At 45.5% G+C, this 21,210-nt stretch overlaps 1 protein-coding gene across 1 annotated transcript in view; it reads left to right on the top strand.

The window, feature by feature from the left end:
• The window catches only part of LOC131696831 (voltage-dependent calcium channel gamma-7 subunit-like), a 41,869-nt gene that overhangs the window by 16,234 nt on the left and 4,425 nt on the right, over positions 1 to 21,210 (top strand). Inside the window, exons 4-5 of the mRNA XM_059018417.1 lie at positions 20,790 to 20,930; positions 21,031 to 21,176. Of these exons, the coding sequence (XP_058874400.1) occupies positions 20,790 to 20,930; positions 21,031 to 21,176 (287 nt within the window). The remainder of the gene's footprint in view (positions 1 to 20,789; positions 20,931 to 21,030; positions 21,177 to 21,210) is intronic.

Genomic DNA, 21,210 nt, shown 5'->3' with positions numbered 1-21,210 from the left:
GCCTCTGCACGACAGCGTGTGCCGGTCTCTCACGGCAGTGTGGAGGGTCTCAGCCCTGCATTACGATGGGACCTGAGCCTCTGCACGACAGCGTGTGCCGGTCTCTCACGACAGTGTGGAGGGTCTCAGCCCTGCATTACGATGGGACCTGAGCCTCTGCACGACAGCGTGTGCCGGTCTCTCACGGCAGTGTGGAGGGTCTCAGCCTTGCATTGTGATGGGACCTGAGCCTCTGCACGACAGTGTGTGCCGGTCTCTCACGGCAGCGCGGAGGGTCTCAGCCCTGCATTGCGATGGGACCTGAGCCTCTGCACGACAGCGTGTGCCGGTCTCTCACGGCAGCGCGGAGGGTCTCAGCCCTGCATTACGATGGGTCCTGAGCCTCTGCACGACAGCGTGTGCCGGTCTCTCACGGCAGCGCGGAGGGTCTCAGCCCTGCCTTGCGCTGGGACTGAGCATCAAGCCGGATGAACGTAGGAAAGGCGGAGTTCAACCCACTGATCCCACGTCTGGGAGGGAGCTACGGGGGTGATCCTTTGTGTGCGTGTGTGTGTGTGTGGGGCGGGGGTATGGGTGAGCCTCAGTCATCCCCGACAGTGCCCTGTGTGTGGGGGGGGAGTGGAAATTTAAGGTAAGTAGAGTGAAAATTCCTCCATATGTCAGCCAGGTAAAAATCATTCCTCCCAGGAAAGCGACTTTAGCTAAATTTGTTTTCCGCCCCCAAAACTATGTAATGGATAATTTTACATGGAATATTTGTACTTCGATGGCTTTGTTGTTGTTGTAGTTGAGCAATGTCTTTTTAACAACGGAGAAAATCCTTTTGGGCTTTAACCCTTTGCAGTCCATTTATTCAGTTTAAAAGTTTAAAAGTATTTTTTTTCACAGTAAAACAGGTTTAAAAGGCACTGCATATCAACAGGACACTCCAGCCCTGCACCCCCCCTTGTTCGCTGTATTTTTCACATACCTCTTCATAGTCGTGCATACCGATAAATCATCTCCTGATCACTCATTTTATCACCAAACTCCTCAATAATGCGATCCAAGTCATTATTTTATTACTCTAACATCTCAGAAAGCTCTGCAAATGTCTGTGATATTCTTTGAGCGCTGGATGCAGAAGCAGCTGTCTTGTTTATGTCTGTGTTATCTTTGTAGTGCCGGGGCTAAGTGTATTTGCTCAGATCTGCCCCTTTTTTTTCGGCTTCACTCGGCTCCTATCGGTCTCACTCGGCCATTGAATGGTTTTCTCAGCTTTTTCTGGAGAAAAAACGACTAGAGACCTGTTTTTTACGTCTTTTTGATGATGTCGGACAGGGTCCGACATTGGACCGGAAAGGGAAAATTGCAATGTTGGACCAGGTCCGACACAGGACCGCAAAGGGTTAACATTAACAGGTGCCTGGATTTTAATGAGAGAGCGCAGCTATTTGATTTTTTAAACAGCCAACGAGCGATTGTAATTTATTACAGGAGATGCATCAGACTGCAGTAAGTCTCACTGGCAGTCTGAGTGGAGGGGCGTCTGTACTTTAACTCATGGCTCAAATTTTAGTGCTGGGGTTGCTATTTTATTTTCTCTAGGGCTTGGAGCAGAAATGTTATCTACAGATGAGATTGTTCAGAGAAGAGTTTTAAAATTACAGGTAAAATATAGCAGTATTTATTATTGATTTTATTAATATTTGTGCTCCTACGTTGGGGGGAGCAGGTTTTATTTTTTAAAAAGCTGAGTCAGATGCTGGGGGTCTGTGATACTGACCAATACCAGATACCATGAGGAACCCAATCTGCAGTCTGTCAGGGAGCTGACCGCTGTGTTAAATGAATTTGACCTGGTTGACATATGGAGGAATTTTCACCCTACAGACAAACAATATATCTGGATTAAAGTAAATCAGAATCATCTGTCAGGGGCATGTTTGGATCACAAAACATCAGATGAATTAATTCATTAGAAGCTGTATCTTACCCAACCCTATTTCTGACCATCATTTTGTATCTGCCACTGTCTTAATATCCACTGTAACACACTTAAAATCATATCGGCATTTTAACACAAAACTGCTACAGATCACCAATTCATTAATCATTTTAAACTTTTCTGGGAAAACTGGAAAAAGGACAAAATAAATTATACCAGTCTGAGACAGTGGTGGGATTTTGGTAAAATTCTAATACAAATCTTCTGTCAGCAATGCACTCAGTATGTCAGCAGCTCAGTGAGCTGGAGAGAGATGGTGGAGTTTGAGAAGCAGCTGGATGGTCAGAGCAGTGAGGGGTGTATTGGGGCTGCAGGAGAAGAGGCAGCTTCTGGGCATCCTGCTGGAGGAGAAGGTGAAGAGCTCTCTGCTCAGAGCCCGCTTTACTGAGCTCATGGACATGACCTTCTCTTTGGCCTGGAGAAGAAGAAAGCGGAGCATAAACAGAAGTGCTGTCTAAGGCTGCCTTGCGGGATGGAGGTCTTCAGCCCTGCGGAGTTCAGGCAGGTAGCAATCTTTATAAGTGAGAGCTGTGACCTGAGAGAAACCGAGTAGCTGCATCAGGGTCTCTGCAGCCTGAGCGGCCTGGAAACCCTGCTCACCTTCCAGGAGCTCAATGCTGCCACTACCAATGGGAAGGTGCCTGTGATCGATGGGCTGCAGGCGGAGTTTTATAAATGTTTCTGGACCTGAATTGGCCTCTGAGCATCTCCTTGCTGTGCTCCGATTATAATCTGCTTTCCAAGGCTCTGACCAAACTGAGGACACATATAGACTCAGTGGGGCACAGGGACCAGTCCTTCTGCGTGCCAGTGAGATCCATTTTTGATAATTTGTTTTAAATTAAAGACCATTTTAATGTGTCCAAATTTCCTTCCCTCTGTGTTTCCATACCCTCTCTCTCTCTCTCTCTCTCTCTCTCTCTCTCTCTCTCTCTCTCTCTCTCTCTCTCTCTCTCTCTCTCTCTCTCGTGTTGCATGCTGGGAGTGCGGGAGTTTTGAGTGAGCTGCTGGTGAGGTACAGGGGAATTTGTTTATTATTTATAGACTGTTTTATTTACAGATTGCACTGAATTTAAATAGTTTTAAACGGGGTTTTGTTATATCTTGGTGTCCTTTTTAGGGCCAAAACGGGGGAGGGGGAGGGGGAGGGGGAAGGGGAACCCCCCCCCATTTTCTTTTGAATCTTTGTCTCGTTGGCACGGGGTGAAGATAGTTACAGAGCAATACGTATCTGTGGAAGAATGTGTCCTTGCGGTGGGGAAGGTAGTAGGGTGTAAAAATGTTATGTCCGCGTCTCGCATGAATCGGGCAGTAGTTATTTTTTTAATAAATGAAATGCTTGTGAATAGAGTGGTAGAAGAGGGGGTTGTTATTAATGAAACCTTCATCTCTGTTCTGCCGCTTGCTTCACCTGTAAGCAGGATCACCATATCCAATGTTCCTCCGTTTATGAGGAATGTGTTTCTGGAGAAAGAGTTGCTGCAACATGGCACATTAATATCGCCGATAAAGCGTTTAAAAGCACCGGAAATAAAGCATGTTATCTCTTTTCGGAGGCAAGTATCAATGATATTGAATGAACCGAATATGGTGATAAACACTGTTTTGAAATGTAATATTGATGGCAGTGGTTATAATGTATTTGTCACTTCTGAGGATATGAAATGTTTTGTTTGTGGTAAAGTGGGGCACATGAGGAGAATGTGTCCTGATAGAGATAATGAGGGTCAGGAGAGAGAGGAAGCTGCTACTAACAACAGCGGGGATGAAGGGCCTGCACCACGGGAGGCGGCTGCAGGTTTAGCTGCGGCTGGTGGAGGAGAGGAGCAGGGGGGTCCGGCGTGCAGCGGGCACAGGTAGGGAGGTGGAGACTGAGGTAGAAGGAGAAACGGAGCCGGGCGCTGCAGCAGGTGCAGGTAGAGGTGTGGGGACTGAGGTAGAAAGAGAAACGAAGAGAAACGGAGCTGTGCGCAGGTAGAGAGATGGAGGTCGAAGCAGCGGCAGCAGGACAATCAGAGAAGGGCGAGAGTGCGGAAAATGAAGCGGTGATCGAGGAACAGCAGGGACAGGTGACAGTGCAAGAAGTTGAAGTGAAATCAGTAATGTAAATATTACTTTAGAGGAGGATAGTAATGAGAACAATGAGAGTGATTTTAAGGTTCCAAGGGAAAAGATGGTGAAGCAGGGGGAGGAAACAAAAAAGAAAAGTGTAGCAAAGAGACCGTTGGAGGAGGCTGTGCAGAGCCGGTCAGGGGAGAGGGCAGCTCGTCAGGCTCGGTTAAACATAGTGACGGTAGTGGATCAAGAGAGCGGGGGAGGAGAGTGAGAGGGAGGGGTATGTTTCAGATTCCTCCTATCTATCAGAGCCGAGTAGTCAGTTAGGGCAGAGGGGATATGATCCAGTTAAAATAGCAGAATTTTTGGATGCCACAAAGGGAAAAAGAGGGGTGAGAGTAGGGGACTACTTTCCAGACTTGGAGCTATTTGTAAGCATAGTGAAATCAATAGTTTATGACACGACTATGTGCCAGTTGAACAAATAACAGCGTTATCGATTTAAAAAAATTGCAACGAAAGTACGTAAACAGTTTATAAATAAAAAAATAAATAAAAAATGGATGTAACACTTTTTGTTTTTATATCTGTGTCACGGTTGTTTTTCTCGTGTATTGGGCTCTATCTCTTTTCATTATTATCTATGGATAATCTAATATTAGGCACGTTTAATGTTAATGGGACTAGGAGTGCACATAAAAGAGCATGTGTGTTAGAAAGCGTAAAAGAAAAGAAAATAGATGTGTCGTTTATCCAGGAAACGCACAGTGACTTAGATCATGAGTGTGAGTGGAAACAGGAGTGGACAGGAGAGGGTGTGTTTAGTCACAGTACAAACTTTAGTGCGGGAGTGGCAGTCCTGTTCTCAGAGAAATGTGCGGCTGATGTTCTCTCTTATCAGGAGGTGGTAGTGGGGAGGATGGTAAAAGTTAAAGCAAGGATTGATAAACATAGTTTTTGCTTTATAAATATTTACACTCCCAATGAGGGTAAAGAGAGAGTTGAGTTTTTTAAGATCTTAAAAAATACTTTATCAGAGTGTCAACCTGAAGATTATTTATTTCTTGGGGGGGATTTTAACTGTACAGAAGATGATGTTTTAGATCGGAATCATGCAGAGCCACACCCCTAGTCTGCTCGGGATCTTTCTGCTGACTTGAATAGTTTTGATTTGGTGGATGTGAGGAGGAATAAAAACGGTCGAGATAGGCAGTATACTTGGATGAGAGCCGGTGACACCATAGTATCGGGTGTATGTGTGTAAAGATCAGATACATTTTATTGAAAACTGTAAAATAATACCAAATAGGCTGTCAGATCACAGCATTATGTTGGTTAAAATGGTATTTCCTGATTCTAGAACGCACATTCCTTTTTGGCATTTTAATATTGGACTTTTGAAAGATGCTCATTTTATGAATTGTTTTAATTTTTGGGGGGGAAACTGGAAAGGAGAAAGGGCTATTTTTCCTACATGGAGGCAATGGTGGGATGTGGGAAAAATCCAAATTAAACAGTTTTGCCAAAATTATGCTAAGGATGTTGCTTTGAGCCGTAGTGAGGTGAAGAAGCAGCTGGAGGCTGATATTATGGGGTTAGTTGAGAGTTTGGAATCTCAGCAGAGCACAATGTTAATTGAGCAGCTCAGTCTAAAAAAGAAAATGTTACAGGAGCTGCTAGGCCTTGAGGGTGCAGGGGGGCGCTGGTGCGTTCTCGTTTTCAGCACATCAATGAAACTGATGCCCCATCACAGTACTTCTTTGGTTTAGAAAAAAGGGTAGCAGAGAGGAAACAGATTATTTGTTTAAAAACGGACTCTGGAGAAGAACTGTGGCAGGTGCTGTCCTAGTGATTTCTACAAGCAGCTTTACAGGGACTGCCACATGACCCCGAGGAGAGCAAGAGAGATCTTGAGGCTTCTTTCAGCCTGGAGGACCTGTTTACTGCCCTTGGGGGGCTGCATATTGGGAAGGCTCCTGGTATTGATGGGTTGCCAGTGGAGTTTTTTAAAGCTTTCTGGAGGAAATTGGGAGAGGATCTCTGGCAGGTGCTAGAGGAGAGCACCAGAGAAGGTCAGCTGCCTCTGAGTTGCCGGAGAGCTGTGTTGACTCTGCTGCCCAAGAAGGGGGATCTTTGTTGTATAAAAAACTGGAGGACAGTTAGTTTGCTATGTACGGATTATAATATCTTCTCAAAAGTAGTGGCCAACAGACTAAAGGAGGTGATGGGGCAGATAGTGCACAAGGACCAGACATATTGTATACCAAACAGGTCAATACATGATAATGTGTTTCTTGTTAGCGATATAATGGAGGCCTCCAAGTTGTTTGGGTTTGATGCTGGGATATCGCTGGATCAGGAGAAAGCCTTTGATCGGGTAGACCATGGATATCTCCAGAAAAGCCTAGGAGCTTTTGGATTTGATCCTGTTTTTAAATCTTATATTGTGCTCTGTTATAGCAACATCTTTAGTATACTGAAGGTAAATGGGGTTTTGAGCTCTCCCTTTCCAGTGTGCAGAGGGGTGCGTCAGGGGTGTCCCCTATCAGAGATGCTATATTCTCTAGCCATAGAGCCTCTAGTGCACAGACTACGTACTGTATTAACTGGAGTGGGGGTTCCTCAGGAACCAGTGAGAGGAACAGCTTATGCTGATGACATTACCATCTTTGTCACGGGGCAGCGTGATGTGCAGGAGCTGTGATGGTGTCAGAAGGCGTTCCAGAGGGCATCTTCTGCCCGTATAAACTGGGAGAAGAGTAGTGGCACTCTTCTGGGCCGCTGGCAGGGACAGGTGCCTCCTGTGATGCCGGGGGGCTTGCAGTGGAGGTGCGGCACAGTGAAGGTCCTTGGTGTTTTTGTAGGAACAGACAGAGCAGCTAGCCTGCAGAATTGGGAGGGGGTGGTGGAGAAAGTTAAAAAAAGGCTGCAAAAGTGGCACTGGCTGCTCCCTCAGCTTTCCTATTGGGGGAGAGTATTGATAATTAATAACCTCGTGGCTTCCATGCTGTGGCACTGTGTGGCCTGTGTGGAGCCTCCAGAATTAAAGGAAATTCAGAGTGAGTTATTGAAGTTCTTTGGAGACGGGCTGCACTGGCTTCGGCAGCACTGGAGGCTGTGTGGAGCCTCCAGAATTAAAGGAAATTCAGAGTGAGTTATGAAGTTCTTTTGGGACGGGCTGCACTGGCTTCGGCAGGGGTTATTGTATCTGCAACGGGAAGAGGGGGGGGGCAGGGTTTGATAGATCTGGCCAGCAGAGTGGCAGCGTTTAGGCTGCAGGCTTTGCAGAAACTTGTGTTTTCTCCAGAACCACTGAGCTGGAGGCCATTGGCCTTTGCTTCTCTGCGGAGTGTGGGGGGGTTTGGTTATGACAAACACATTCTCTTAATTGATATTGAGAAAGGACTGGATACATCCCAGCTCCCGCAGGTCTACTGTAGCATGCTGAAAGCATGGGGATTGTTTAAGGTAGAGAGGACTGTGGAGGTAGACAGTAGGCATTGGTGTCTAGAGGAGCCCCTGATAGGCAATCCAGCACTAAAACTGGAGGTGATGGATTCACAGAGTTTTGTCTCCAGGCTGGTGAGGGCAGGAGTGATGAAGCTAAGAGATCTGAGGGGCCCTGGGGAGGGATGGAGCAGCCCGGAGGAGGTAGCAGTGAGGCTGGGGCTGCGCTCAGTGAGAGTGGCTGGGGTGTTCATGGAGCAGCTCCGATCAGCATTGCCAGCACAGGCTGAGCAGAGGCTGGATGAGGAGGAGCTGAGTGTCAGTGAGATAGAGGAACCTTTCCCCTCGATAATAGTGTCCCCGAAAATGGGCACTCAGATCAGACCAGGAGCGTTGTTGGACCCCGCTAGGCTTGGGAGCTTTTCTTTCTCTGTGGCAGAGAAGAAAAGTCTGTACAGTGCATGTGTGAGGGTAAGGCACGCCCCGGCCCTGCAGGGGGTGCCAGACACACCATGGAGGGAGCACCTGGGGGTGGGGGAGGAGGTGTGGCTAGCATGGAGAGCTCTGTACAAACCCCAGATCCCAAAGAGATCGGGAGACTTACACTGGAGGATTATACACACCATCATTGCCGTCAAGTCATTCATTTCTATCATTAATCCCGACACTTCAGACTGCTGTCCGTTTTGTGGCGAGAGGGAAACTGTGTTCCATGTTTTTATGTCTTGCACCCGATTGAAACCTCTTTTTAGACAGCTGAGCTTTTTATTCCAAAGGTTATCTTTGTGTTTTAGTGAAGAGGTTTTTATTATTGGAGTGCAGTATAGGAGTTTTAGGTGTCAGGTGGCAAATTTTATTCTTGGGCAGGCTAAACTATCAATATTAAAGAGTAAGAAGAGCAGTGTGGAGTAGTGGTTAGGGCTCTGGACTCTTGACCGGAGGGTCGTGGGTTCAATCCCCAGTGGGGGACACTGCTGTTGTATCCTTGAGCAAGGTACTTTACCTAGATTGCTCCAGTAAAAACCCAACTGTATAAATGGGTAATTGTATGTAAAATAATGTGATATCTGTATAATGTGAAATAATGTATAATGTGATATCTTGTAACAATTGTAAGTCGCCCTGGATAAGGGCGTCTGCTAAGAAATAAATAATAATAATAATAAGAAGAAAAGTGGCTGGGAATGAAAATATAAATCTGCTCAGTATTTTTAGTTTGTTGCTGGTTACTCGGATAAAACTAGAATGCAGTTTTTTTAAGATAATGAACAATCTGGAGAAGTTTGAAGTGTTGTGCTGTGTAGATAGTGCTCTTTCTGAAGTGAATGAAGAAAATGAGCTAGTTCTGTTTTTTTAAAAGTATTATAAATCTGTGATTGTGTGTTTTTATTTTTGTCTTTAGTGTTGATGTGTTGGGGAGGCTTGGGCTGATCCCTGGAGTCAGCAAAATAAATATTGTAAATTTGTAAAAAAAAAAAAAAAAAATTGTTAATAAAGGAGTGTTAAAAGTCAACATCTTTCTCTCTCTCTCTCATGGAGGATTGTGGGATAGGAGTGTGGCTTGGTTTGCTTTTTGTTGTTGATTTACTTTATTATTATTATTATTATTATTTGTTTATTTAGCAGACGCCTTTCTCCAAGGTGGCTTACAGAGACTAGGGTGTGTGAACTATGCATCAGCTGCAGAGTCACTTACAACTACATCTCACCCGAAAGACGGAGCACAAGGAGGTTAAGTGACTTGCTCAGGGTCACACAATGAGTCAGTGGCTGAGGTGGGATTTGAACCGGGGACCTCCTGGTTACAAGCCCTTTTCTTTAACCACTGGACCACACAAAAATACAATTTTTGGTTATTTAATTTTTGGGTTTTGTTTAAGTGTTTTGTGTGTGTGTGTGTGCGTGTGTGCGTGTGTGTGTGTGTGTGTTTGTGTGTGTGTGTTTGCGCGTGTGTGTGTGCGTGTGTGTGTGTGTGTGTGTGTGTGTGTGTGTGTGTTTGCGTGTGTGTGTGTGTGAGCATGTGTGTGTGTGCGTGTGTGTTTATGTGTGTGTGTGCGTGTGTGTGTGTGTGTGTGTGCATGTTTGTGTGTGTGTGCGTGTGTGTGTGTGCGTGTTTGTGTGCGTGTGCGTGTGTGCGTGTGTGTGTGTGTGTGTGTGTGTGCTTATGGCTGGTCAATGAGAGGCCTGACCCGCTGGCACGGCTGTCGCTGTGTCCTTGACAGCGGGGTGTTGGTGGAGGATTGCCTGCTTGCAGTGTGCACGGTGTTGAGGGGGACAGGATCGTGTCTGCGTTCCAGATGAGGGTTTGAAATCTTTTTTAAAGAAATGCAGGATGCAGATAAACTTGTGCGTTTTGTAATGCAAGGAATTTTAGTGCACGTATCGCTCCTTGCTACATCCTTTGCAAAAGTAATTGTATCGAATGTACCCCCGTTTTTAAAGAATGACTTGCTGGAGAAGGAGCTGAGTAGGTGTGGGAAAATCAGCTCTCCAATAAAGTCTATTCCCTTGGGGTGTAAAAATCCTCAATTAAATCATATCATGTCTTTTAGGAGACAAGTGTATATTTTATTAAATAACCCCAATATTAAAATAAATGTCACCTGACCATCACAGTAGAAGGAAGCTGCTGCATGGTGTTTGCAAGCACTGACACCACGCCCTGCTTCAAGTGCAGAGTCCAGGGGCATCAGAGGAAAGGCTTCCCGATGAGAGAGGCTGAGGCAGGGCAGGAGAAACAGGGAAAGGCTGGCAGGGGTCAGGGAGCACAGGAGTAAGAGCTGCAGCAGGATGGGGAGAACAATGAGCCCAGAGCTGAAGAAAGAATTCATTGAGGTAAATAAGAGAAATGGAGCTGGAGCAGAGCTCTGAGGCAGTCTCTCCAGATCACTGACTCTCTCTGCCCACCCGCCCTGAAGGAGCGAACGGTGCTGAGATTAAGGCTGCTAGAGAACCGGGGTCCGAGGGTGGGGGCTGCAGCGCTGCGGGGGAAAAGTCTCCTGCTGTGGGGTCTCCCAAATTGGACTCCGGGGAGAGAGACTTAAATTGTTCCTATACTCTGCTAATGTGGCTTTAGAAAAGCCATTTTAAGAGAAACTGACCAACCAAAGCGGTACAGACTTAAAAAATTGTACAACAAGTAGTCAGGAGAGTGTTTAATACAAACACTAACACAGATTGAAATGGCCCAGTTTTATTACACTTTTATAGTTTTTGTTGTTGGGTTTCTTTTAATAGTTTTAAATAGTTTGACCTCCATGAAGAGAATCAAATCTCTTTTAATGTAAACGGCTGCAGACAGGGTTTTAAAGAGTGTAAGTCTTTGAGTTTTTAGATCAGAAGAGGGTGGGGGTGGTGCTGTTACAGGAGTCACACTCTGATAGCAGCAATGACACAGACTGGAGAGCCGAATGGAAGGTTGTGTTTTGAGCCATGGTTTTAATAATAGCACTGGGGTGGCTGTGCTTTTTGAACCTGGGTTGGGAGTGGACATTTAAAACATAGAGGAGGTATTGTAAGGGCGGATTTTAAAAGTTACAGCAAAAACCTTTCCACAGCAATGTTTTTAGTGTTTTAAAAATGAACAGTGGGCTTAGCCGTCCTTTTCCAGTGTGCAGGGGCATCAGACAAGGTTGCTCCCTGTTAGGCATGTTGTACTCTGGACAGTGCCCTGCTCCTGTTAGGCTGTCGGGCTGGACAGTGCCCTGCTCCGTCTCTCCAGTAGCAGTGAAGGTGCCTGCCTGTGCTGAGGATGTGATTGTCCGTAGTAACCAGGACGTCCAGGTATTACAACAGAGCCTTGAGACATTCCAGGGGGCATCGTCAGCCAAGATCAACTGGGCCAAGAGTGCCACGTTCCTTTCAGCCAGTTGGCAAGAGAGCAGCCCTCCAGTTTTGCCCCAGGTGCTGAGGTGGGAGAAGACGGGGTTGAAAGTTCCTGGCGTTTATCTGGGAACTGACTGTTATGTAGAGCAAAACTGGGACGACCTGGTAGACAGAGCTGGCGGGGGCTGCTGTCTCGTCTGTCTTACAGAGGGAGGGTACTGGTAATTAACAATCTGGCTGCCTCCATGCTATGGCACAGATTCATGTGCCTGGACCCTCCCTAGGGGTTGGTAAAGGACATCCAGAAGATGTTTGTGGAGTTTTTTTGGGGGGTGGGAGGCACTGGATGAAGCCAGCCATGCTGTAACTCACCCGAGATGAAAGAGGACAAGGGTTGGTTGGCATTCCAGCAGGGTAGCAGCCTTCAGAATGATGATGGTGCAGAGGCTCCTGTACACTGGAGAGGAAGCTCACTGGAGGAAGCTGGCCAGCTTTTTCCTCAACAATGTGGGGGGCTGGGGCTGGGTTTAGGGAAGGATGTTTTTTTAATTGACCACAGCGTTCTGAACAGTTCAAACCTGCCTCTTTTTTATGCAAATTTGTAAAAAAAAATTTGAAGGATATTAAAGTAGATAGAGAAGTAGAGACTTTGGCTGGCCAGTGCCTGTTGGAGGAGCCTCTATTTTTTAACTTCTCCCAGCACCTGTGGACCAGGTTTGTGAAGGCAGGTGTGGTCAGACTGACCCACCTAATGTCTCCTGGGCTTTCTCGCTGGCTCAGTGCTGCTGAGCTGGGTGGCAGGCTGGGCTGGCGCTGCGAGAGACAGGTTGACAGGGTGCTGTCTGAGATCAGAGGCTCTCTCCCCCGTGGCTCAAAGAGGTCCTGAGGGAGGAGATGGACTGAGGACAGGGACAGAGTGAAGACACCAGTTTTCCAGCACTGCTGCTGTCTCCTGGTGAGGAGGAGGAGGAGGAGGAGAGTTGCCTTGGATAAAGGTGTATGCTAAATAAACAAATATTAATAATGATAATATTTTAGCCACAGGCAGGTTCCTTCACAGAGTGGACCCCAGCATCAGCCCTGCATGCAGTTTCTGTGGTCAGGAGGAGACAGTGTTTCATACATACAGAGACTGGAGCCACTGTTTCACCTCCTGATGGAGCTGCTGCAGGGGCTATGGGGTCGCATTCACAAAACAGATTTTTATTTTTAGCACCCCCTATAGTTTTAAATGAAGAAAATAAGAAAATGTATTATTATTAATTTTATCATAGGCCAGGCAAAACTGGCCATTTTAAAATCTCGCAAGAACCAGCTATCGGGGCAGGACTGACCAGTGCGGTCAGGCTGTTCAGAGTGCTCGTGGTCAGTAGGTTAAAGGTCGATTTCACCTACTTTATTGTTTTAGTAAAAGTACTAATTTTTTGTCATTTTACAGTGGTTGCTAGGTAGGCTTCGGCTGATCCCAGAGCCAGAGTTTGTCCTTTTAATTGTATTTTGCTTTTTTTTTTGTTTGTTTTATAATGTTTTTTTCACCATTGCATGGAATAAAGGACCATTAAAAGTCAAAAAGTCTCTCTCTCTCTCTCTCTCTCTCTCTCTCTCTCTCGCTCTCGCTCTCGCTCTCTCTCTCTCTCTCTCTCGCTCTCGCTCTCATGTCTCTCGCTCTCTGTCACGGGTTGATTGTGAGATTGTGGGCGGAGCTGGAAGAAGCAGTGGGGTAGTAGTGGAAACTGTTGAGCGAGTTTACAGATTATTTATTGAGTTTTATAATAAATAGTCTATTAATGTATGTATTTATTAATTTGTTTTGTTAAATTTGCTGTGGTTGTGTTTGTGCTGACTTCAGGGCTGCTCAGCTACAGCTATGGTGTCTCAGTCGGACGGAGCATGTCTGCTCGCTGGCACGGCTGTCGTGTGTACCTGACAGTGCGGTGTGGGTGGAGGATGCCTGCTCACTGTCAGTGAGGTGGTAGGGGGAGAGAAAATTGTGTCTGCATCTAGAATGAACAAAGGATTAGACAAACTGGTCCAGGAAGGGTTTGTGGTAAAAGGAGCCTTGGTGCAGGTGTCCCCCTTAGCAACGCCCGTAACTAAAGTTATTTTTTCTAATGTGCCTCCTTTTCTGAAAAATGAGTTGTTGGAGAGAGAGTTGGGTATATTTGGAAAATTCCTGATACAATGAACTGCTTCAAATGTGGAGGTCAGGGGCATCAGAGGAAAAACTGCCCAATGAGAGAAACTGAGGAAGGGCAGGAGGCAGGGGGAAAATCAGAGAACACGGGAGGAAGAGCCAGAGCCAGAGCCTTGGCAAACATAAAAAGATATATATAAAACATAGAAGAGGCAGTCCCTTCAGACTGCAGGCTTTCTCAACCCACTTGCTCTGAAGGAGTGAGCGGGGAGGGGGACCGGTCTGAGGTGCCGAGGTCTGTGTCTGGGGGCCACGGTGCTGCAGGAATGGAATCCTGTTCAGACCTGGGGAGGAGTGGCAGCAGCTCTGGGTCTCAGCCTGGGGCAACGTTGCCTCCCTGTTCAGAGAGAGAGGAGCACGGCACTGAGTCTCAGCCCAGAGCTGATGTGACTCCATCTCCGCCCGACTCACAAACAGAAGCAGCCGAGGAGGTGGATTGGTAGAACAACAGCGAGCAAGAAGAAATGGAGACGGACGAGGCAGAGGCAGGTGAGATTTTGGACTCCTCGTTGAGCAGATCAGTGGATTTTTAGACTTGATGAAAGGTAGGAGGGGTGGATTTAAAAACTTTTTTCCCGGACCTTAAATTGTTTTTGTATTCTGCTGATATAGCCGCGAGAAGAGCTACATTAAAATAAATTGATCAGACAAAGAGATACAGGCTAAAAAAAAAAATAACACAAACTGTTAGGAAAGTTTTAAAAGACAAAATATAATTAATTTGATTTCTTTTAATATTAATGGGTGCATACAAAGCTTTAAGAGGACACAGTTATTTGAGTTTTTAGAACAGAAGAGGGTGTGTGTGTTGTTTTTGCAGGAAACACACATGACAGGAAAAATGAAAGTGACTGGACAGCGGTATGGGGAGGGCAGTGTGTGCTGAGCCACGGGTTCAGTAACAGTGCTGGTGTGGGTGTGCTGTTTACACCTGGCTTGGAAGCTGATGCTTTAGAAATAATTGAAGGGCTGCTTTTATGAGTGAAGGCTAAGACAGGCAAAAAAATATATATGATTGTATTAATATGTATGCTCCTAATAAGGACATCATTTTATTTTTGAATATTTTAAAGCAAACTCTTTTAACAGTTGAAGATGAACATTTGTTAATAATGGGAGGATATTTTAACTGCACACTAGATTTTAACAAAGGCAGAAATAGTGTAGAACCTCATCGCCCATCCGAGAGAGAGTTGGCCGCAATTTTAAGTCCAGTGACTTGGTGGACATCTGGAGCTGTCTGCGTCCCACCACTCACCAGTACACTTGGTAACATAAAATGTTAGACAGGCAGTACACAACAAGACAACACCTAAATATTTTTTCAATTGCAAAAATAATACCAGCCAGCCTGTCTGGCCATCACTGGATACTGATAACAGTTAGAATAACCAAAGAAACTCACAGGGCATGGGGCAAAGTGGTTAGGTGGATACAGGTGCAGGAGTGATGCAGTGCGTTGTTGTTGTTTTCTTTTATATCCAGGTCTGGTGACCAAACAATAATCCCCGGCAATACACAACAATGTGTCCTGCACGGGGTAAATAACAACGGGGTTTCAGTCCCAAATAATAAACACAATATACAGTATATCCACCCCAGAGTATACCAACACGTCACCAGTCCTGGGTGCGTGCAGTAGTGCTCGTGGTGGGTGATTCAAGTTTATTAGTGACAATAGTGCAGTGCAGTTCTGGGTTTGGTGCTGGCCCTTGACGACAGCTCCGGAACATGTTAGACGTCTAATAATAACAAACAAGATCAATTATAGACAAACAAACAAAACACTCACAATACGTATAATTCACAGGGTCTCTCACGGTCCTTTCAGGTTTCGAAACACAAATCAAAGCGAAGGAACAGATTGCGTCTCTCTGTCCCCTTTTTATGCCGTCACACATGACCCTTTGGTAAAAGAGTGCAGCCGCCCCTCCAATCTGCGACTGCCACATCGTTTCCCTTCCGGGTCAATGCGTTAATGTAACAGAGTTCCACCCCCTTTCTAGCTGGCCGACTTCCCTTGAACCCTGGGAAAGAACTGTCAGCCTAGCCCGTCCAGGGAACTCTGTTCTCACTGCTTAGCTCCCTCACAGGTGGGGAGGGAGATTTACTACCAGGAATCATTGTATTTATGTACAGCAGCATACTGGCATTTCAATACAAAGTTGTTGCAGGACCTCACCTTCACACAGCAATTCAAAGATTATTGGTTAAATTGGAGAGAGCAAAGAAATCTGTTCAAAAACACGAGGCAGTGGTGGGATATTGGAAAAACATGAGTAAGACTTTTTTGCCAGCAGTACACCTTGGGTCACTGAACGCAACTGTGAAAGAGCGGGAGGAGGAAATCCTTCAGCTTGAGAATGAGCAGAGCACAGTGGCACAGGAGACCCTAAAGCAGCAGAGACAAGCCCTGGGCAAATTGCTAGAGAAGGTACGGGGGGCACAAGTGTGATCCCGTTTCATTGAGCTCCGAGACATGGACGCCCCCACAAGCTTCTTCTTTGGACTAGAGAAAAAGAGAGAGAGCAGCAAGTGGCTGACTTGTGTCCAACTGATCGGTGGTAGAGAGCTAATGGGCCAGGAGGAGATCAGCGTTGGAATTTTATACTGAACTGTTTTCCAGAGTGTGACCAGGCTGACACTAATACATTGTTACAAGGACTGTCCAGCTCGAGCCAGGAAGAGCAGGAGAGTCTGGAAACTCAGCTGTCATTCGAGGAATTGACCACCGTCACTATGCAGATGGCCAGTGGAAAAGCCCCAGGGATTGACAGACTGCCAGCTGAATTCTATCAGCACTTCTGAAAGGAGCTGGGGCCGGAGCTTCTGCTGGTGATGCAGGAGAGCCGGAGAGCTGCCGCTCAGAGATTTTTTTGATCTGATCATAATGTGGGGCTGCTCTCCATAGACCAAGAAAAAGTGTTTGATCTCATTGACCACCACTACCTGCTTAAAACCCTGCAAGCCTTTGGGTTTGACCCTGTGTTCATTAATCATATTAAACTTTTATATAGTAAACACCATCCCATAGAGATAACCACTGAAAAATATAAAGTAATTATTGGAAGACCAATTGCATGGATGTCTGTAGCCCAGAGCTAATTTTATGTTCCTTGTTATGCCTGTTGATTTATGGTGCATTGTATTTATGTGCGGTAGTATCTAATCTCCGCCATGAGGAGGCAAAGTGTCAACAACTATACTTTACAACCTATATAAACCCTACGGTTTTGCTGCAAGAGAGAGAGGAAAAATAGAGATGGAAAGAGCGTTGCATCATGGTCCCTTGAGGAGGAGAAGGATCAGAGAAGGACATTTGAAAAGTTACATTTATATATTGACAAATTGTTGTGTCGCTTTGTCAGCAGAAACATAGCTGCGTATTACGTCCTGCTCCTGAAAATAAATCAGCCATTGGGATAATCTTTTTTGATGTCTATTTTTTTGGATTATTTTTTTAGGGGGTCGGATGGTTTTTCGTGATTTTCACCTGATGCCTCTACAGTGGAATAATCGTTTTCTTCAGCTCTGTTCGTGGATCTTTTGTTCGGGACTGGGCAATCTTACTTTGGCCCGGACCAAATCAAAACTTTGACAACCCGCTAATCAAACTTAACAAAACTGTTTTTAATAGTGTTTTCTTTTTTTGTAAGTATCTTATTTCTTCTACTCATGAAAAGAAAACACTATTAAATACAGTTTTGTTAAGTGCGATTAGCGGGTTGTCAAAGTTTTGATTTGGTCCCAGCCTTTATGCAAATTCTTGCTGGACTGTTCGCGAGACTGAGATATTGTGTGCTTTGCTCTGATAAGGGATATTGTCTGCATTGAACTCTGCTTAAATCCTAATTCAAATGTGTTTCAATTTTGTTGTTTCAGTCATGATTTGTGAGTGTTATGGTGTGTGAAGGAGTAGTGGAGGTTGTAACAAATATATACAGTACTGTGCAAACGTTTTAGGCAGGTGTGAAAAAATGCTGTAAAGTAAGAATGCTTTCAAAATAGACATGTTAATAGTTTATATTTATCAATTAACAAAATGCAAAGTGAGTGAACAGAAGAAAAATCTACATCAAATCAATATTTGGTGTGACCACCCTTTGCCTTCAAAACAGCATCAATTCTTCTAGGTACACTTGCACAGTTTTTGAAGGAACTCGGCAGGTAGGTTGGCCCAAACATCTTGGAGAACTAACCACAGTTCTTCTGTGGATTTAGGCAGCCTCAGTTGCTTCTCTCTCTTCATGTAATCCCAGACAGACTCGATGATGTTGAGATCAGGGCTCTGTGGGGGCCATACCATCACTTCCAGGACTCCTTGTTCTTCTTTACGCTGAAGATAGTTCTTAATGACTTTCGCTGTCTGTCTGGAGTCGTTGTCATGCTGCAGAATAAATTTGGGGCCAATCAGATGCCTCCCTGATGGTATTGCATGATGGATAAGTATCTGCCTGTACTTCTCAGCATTGAGGAGACCATTAATTCTGACCAAATCCCCAACTCCATTTGCAGAAATGCAGCCCCAAACTTGCAAGGAACCTCCACCATGCTTCACTGTTGCCTGCAGACACTCATTCGTGTACCACTCTCCAGCCCTTCGGCGAACAAACTGCCTTTGCTACAGCCAAATATTTGAAATTTTGACTCATCAGTCCAGAGTACCTGCTGCCATTTTTCTGCACCCCAGTTCCTGTGTTTTCGTGCATAGTTGAGTCGCTTGGCCTTGTTTCCACGTCGGAAGTATGGCTTTTTGGCCGCAAGTCTTCCATGAAGGCCACTTCTGACCAGACTTCTCCGGACAGTAGATGGGTGTACCAGGGTCCCACTGTTTTCTGCCAATTCTGAGCTGATGGCACTGCTGGACATCTTCCGATTGCGAAGGGAAGTAAGCATGATGTGTCTTTCATCTGCTGCAGTAAGTTTCCTTGGCCAACCACTGCGTCTACGATCCTCAACGTTGCCCGTTTCTTTGTGCTTCTTCAAAAGAGCTTGGACAGCACATCTGGAAACCCCTGTCTGCCTTGAAATTTCTGCCTGGGAGAGACCTTGCTGATGCAGTATAACTACCTTGTGTCTTGTTGCTGTGCTCAGTCTTGCCATGGTGTATGACTTTTGACAGTAAACTGTCTTCAGCAACCTCACCTTGTTAGCTGAGTTTGGCTGTTCCTCAGCCAGTTTTATTCCTCCTACACAGCTGTTTCTGTTTCAGTTAATGATTGTGTTTCAACCTACATATTGAATTGATGATCATTGGCACCTATTTGGTATAATTGTTTAATCATACACCTGACTATATGCCTACAAAATCCCTGACTTTGTGCAAGTGTACCTAGAAGAATTGATGCTGTTTTGAAGGCAAAGGGTGGTCACACCAAATATTGATTTTATTTAGATTTTTCTTCTGTTCACTCACTTTGCATTTAGTTAATTGATAAATATAATCTATTAACATGTCTATTTTTGAAAGCATTCTTACTTTACAGCATTTTTTCACACCTGCCTAAAACTTTTGCACAGTACTGTATATATTGTCGGTTTCTTAAAAAATTCTGAACTGTTTTTTTTTTCCCTCTCTGTCTATCAAGAGTAACCCAGGCTTCTGGCACCAAATGCTTCATGGGCATATAAAAGTGCAATGAAAGCTTCTAATTCCTCCAAGGGCATTGACCAGGGATCATCTTGTAGTTGTCGGTGGGCTTCTGCTTCAGTGCAGTGTTGTATGTGAAGCGTATCCATGTTCAATAGGTGAAAAGCACTCTCATCAATGTTGTGTTTTGCATATGCCGTGGGCCCTGGAACTTCCCTCAGAATATTATGTTCACCCCTTCTACCTGCAGCTTCAACACCAGGATTTATAGTGTTCCCAACAATGCCCTCATTACCAGCCTCTTGAGTGCCTATTTTAACGTGGTTAATGATCCAGAGGGCTTTCAGGAGAGGTGGTGTGTGGGAGACACCCTGTGCTCTGTGAGTGAGGAAGGAGAGCCCAATGTGCTGTTTTAGAAAAACAAAAACATTTTTTCTGCAATTATTATTATTTTTTTTCAATGGCTGCATTTAGAAATTGGTATTTTAATAATTTTTTGTGTGGTTGTGTGGCAGGGCGGAAGCCCTACACATGGGAAATATGTAGCTTTATTGTATATTTTTGCATTATTTGTTGTAAATTGATTTAATTAATTGTTTAACTGCTGTGGCGCTCCGCCAGGGACGATTACCTGTCTGCGTGGAGCAGCAGCTGAAAGCAATCGGCTGTTCCAGCAGGCAGGTGGGCGTGTCTCAGCGGAGCGTCAGTATAAAAACATAAAGATCACTGTGATCGGGGCTGCTGCAAGGCCTGCCGTTTTCACCTTTGATTTATAGTTTGTTGTATTGTGTTTTATTTTTAGTGTCTTTTACAGTCTTGTACCGTCCTCTGTGCCCTACCATCGCTGGTAGCGTCACATGACATTATGTTTGTTTTTTCTTTGTTTTGTGTGTTAATAAATCCTGAGCGCCGTGCTGGCGTGTTTCACTGCACCTGTGTCTCCGTGCCTCCATCCCGGCTCTCATCTGCCTGTCTGCCTGCTTCAGTGCGGGAACAACACGCAAGAACGCCACAGGTTGAAATCTGTTTTTAATAAGAATACCATGTTTGTGTGGGGTTTTTTTTCTAATTGATTTTAACTTGAAAATGCTTGTTGTTTGTTTTAAAATCTGTTTTTAAGGACAAGGTGGTGTTTTTAGATTTTAATGCTGATGCGCTTGGGGGTTTCGGTTGATCCCTGGAGCCAGCAGGAATCATAATTTCGTCTTTTTGTGTTTTTACCTTATTGTCGATTTTCTGATCGATTTTAATATGAGAATAAAAGACATTAAAAAGTAAAAAGTCTCTCTCACTCCCTCCCTTTCTCTCTCACACTCCCTCTCTCTATCACACTCCCTCTCTTTCTCTCTCACACTCCCTCTCTCTTTCTCACACTCCCTCCCTCCCTCTCTCTTTCTCTCTCACACTCCCTCCCTCTCTTTCTCTCACACTCCCTCCCTCCCTCTCTCTTTCTCTCTCACACTCCCTCTCTCTTTCACACTCCCTCCCTCCCTCTCTCTTTCTCTCTCACACTCCCTCCCTCTCTTTCTCTCACACTCCCTCCCTCCCTCTCTCTTTCTCTCTCACACTTCCTCTCTCTTTCTCACACTCCCTCCCTCCCTCTCTCTTTCTCTCTCACACTCCCTCTCTCTTTCTCTCTCACACTCCCTCCCTCTCTCTTTCTCTCTCACACTCCCTCTCTCTCTCCTCAGAGATGGTCCGCACAGCCACTCCGTTCCCGATGATCAGTCTCTTGTTTGTCTTCACTGCCTTCGTGATCAGCAACATCGGGCACATCCGCCCCCAGCGAACCATCCTGGCCTTCGTCTCGGGAATCTTCTTCATACTCTCAGGTACCCAGTCCCTGCGTGCGTGTCTCTGTACCCTCCCTCTCGCTCCCTGCCTCCCTCCCTCACTCTCTCTCTCTCTCTCTCGCTCTCCCACTTTCTCCAGGCCTCTCTCTGGTAGTTGGTCTGGTTCTCTATATCTCCAGTATCAATGATGAAGTGATGAACCGCCCCAGTCAGCCGGAGCAGTTCTTTCACTATCGCTACGGCTGGTCCTTCGCCTTCGCAGCCTCGTCCTTCATGCTGAAAGAGGTGAGGGAATCATCACAGCAATAATACACCACTG

This window comes from Acipenser ruthenus, chromosome 59 (assembly GCF_902713425.1).
Source record: "Acipenser ruthenus chromosome 59, fAciRut3.2 maternal haplotype, whole genome shotgun sequence".
NCBI lineage: Eukaryota > Metazoa > Chordata > Actinopteri > Acipenseriformes > Acipenseridae > Acipenser > Acipenser ruthenus.
This window is presented reverse-complemented; position numbering and strand designations above follow the sequence as displayed.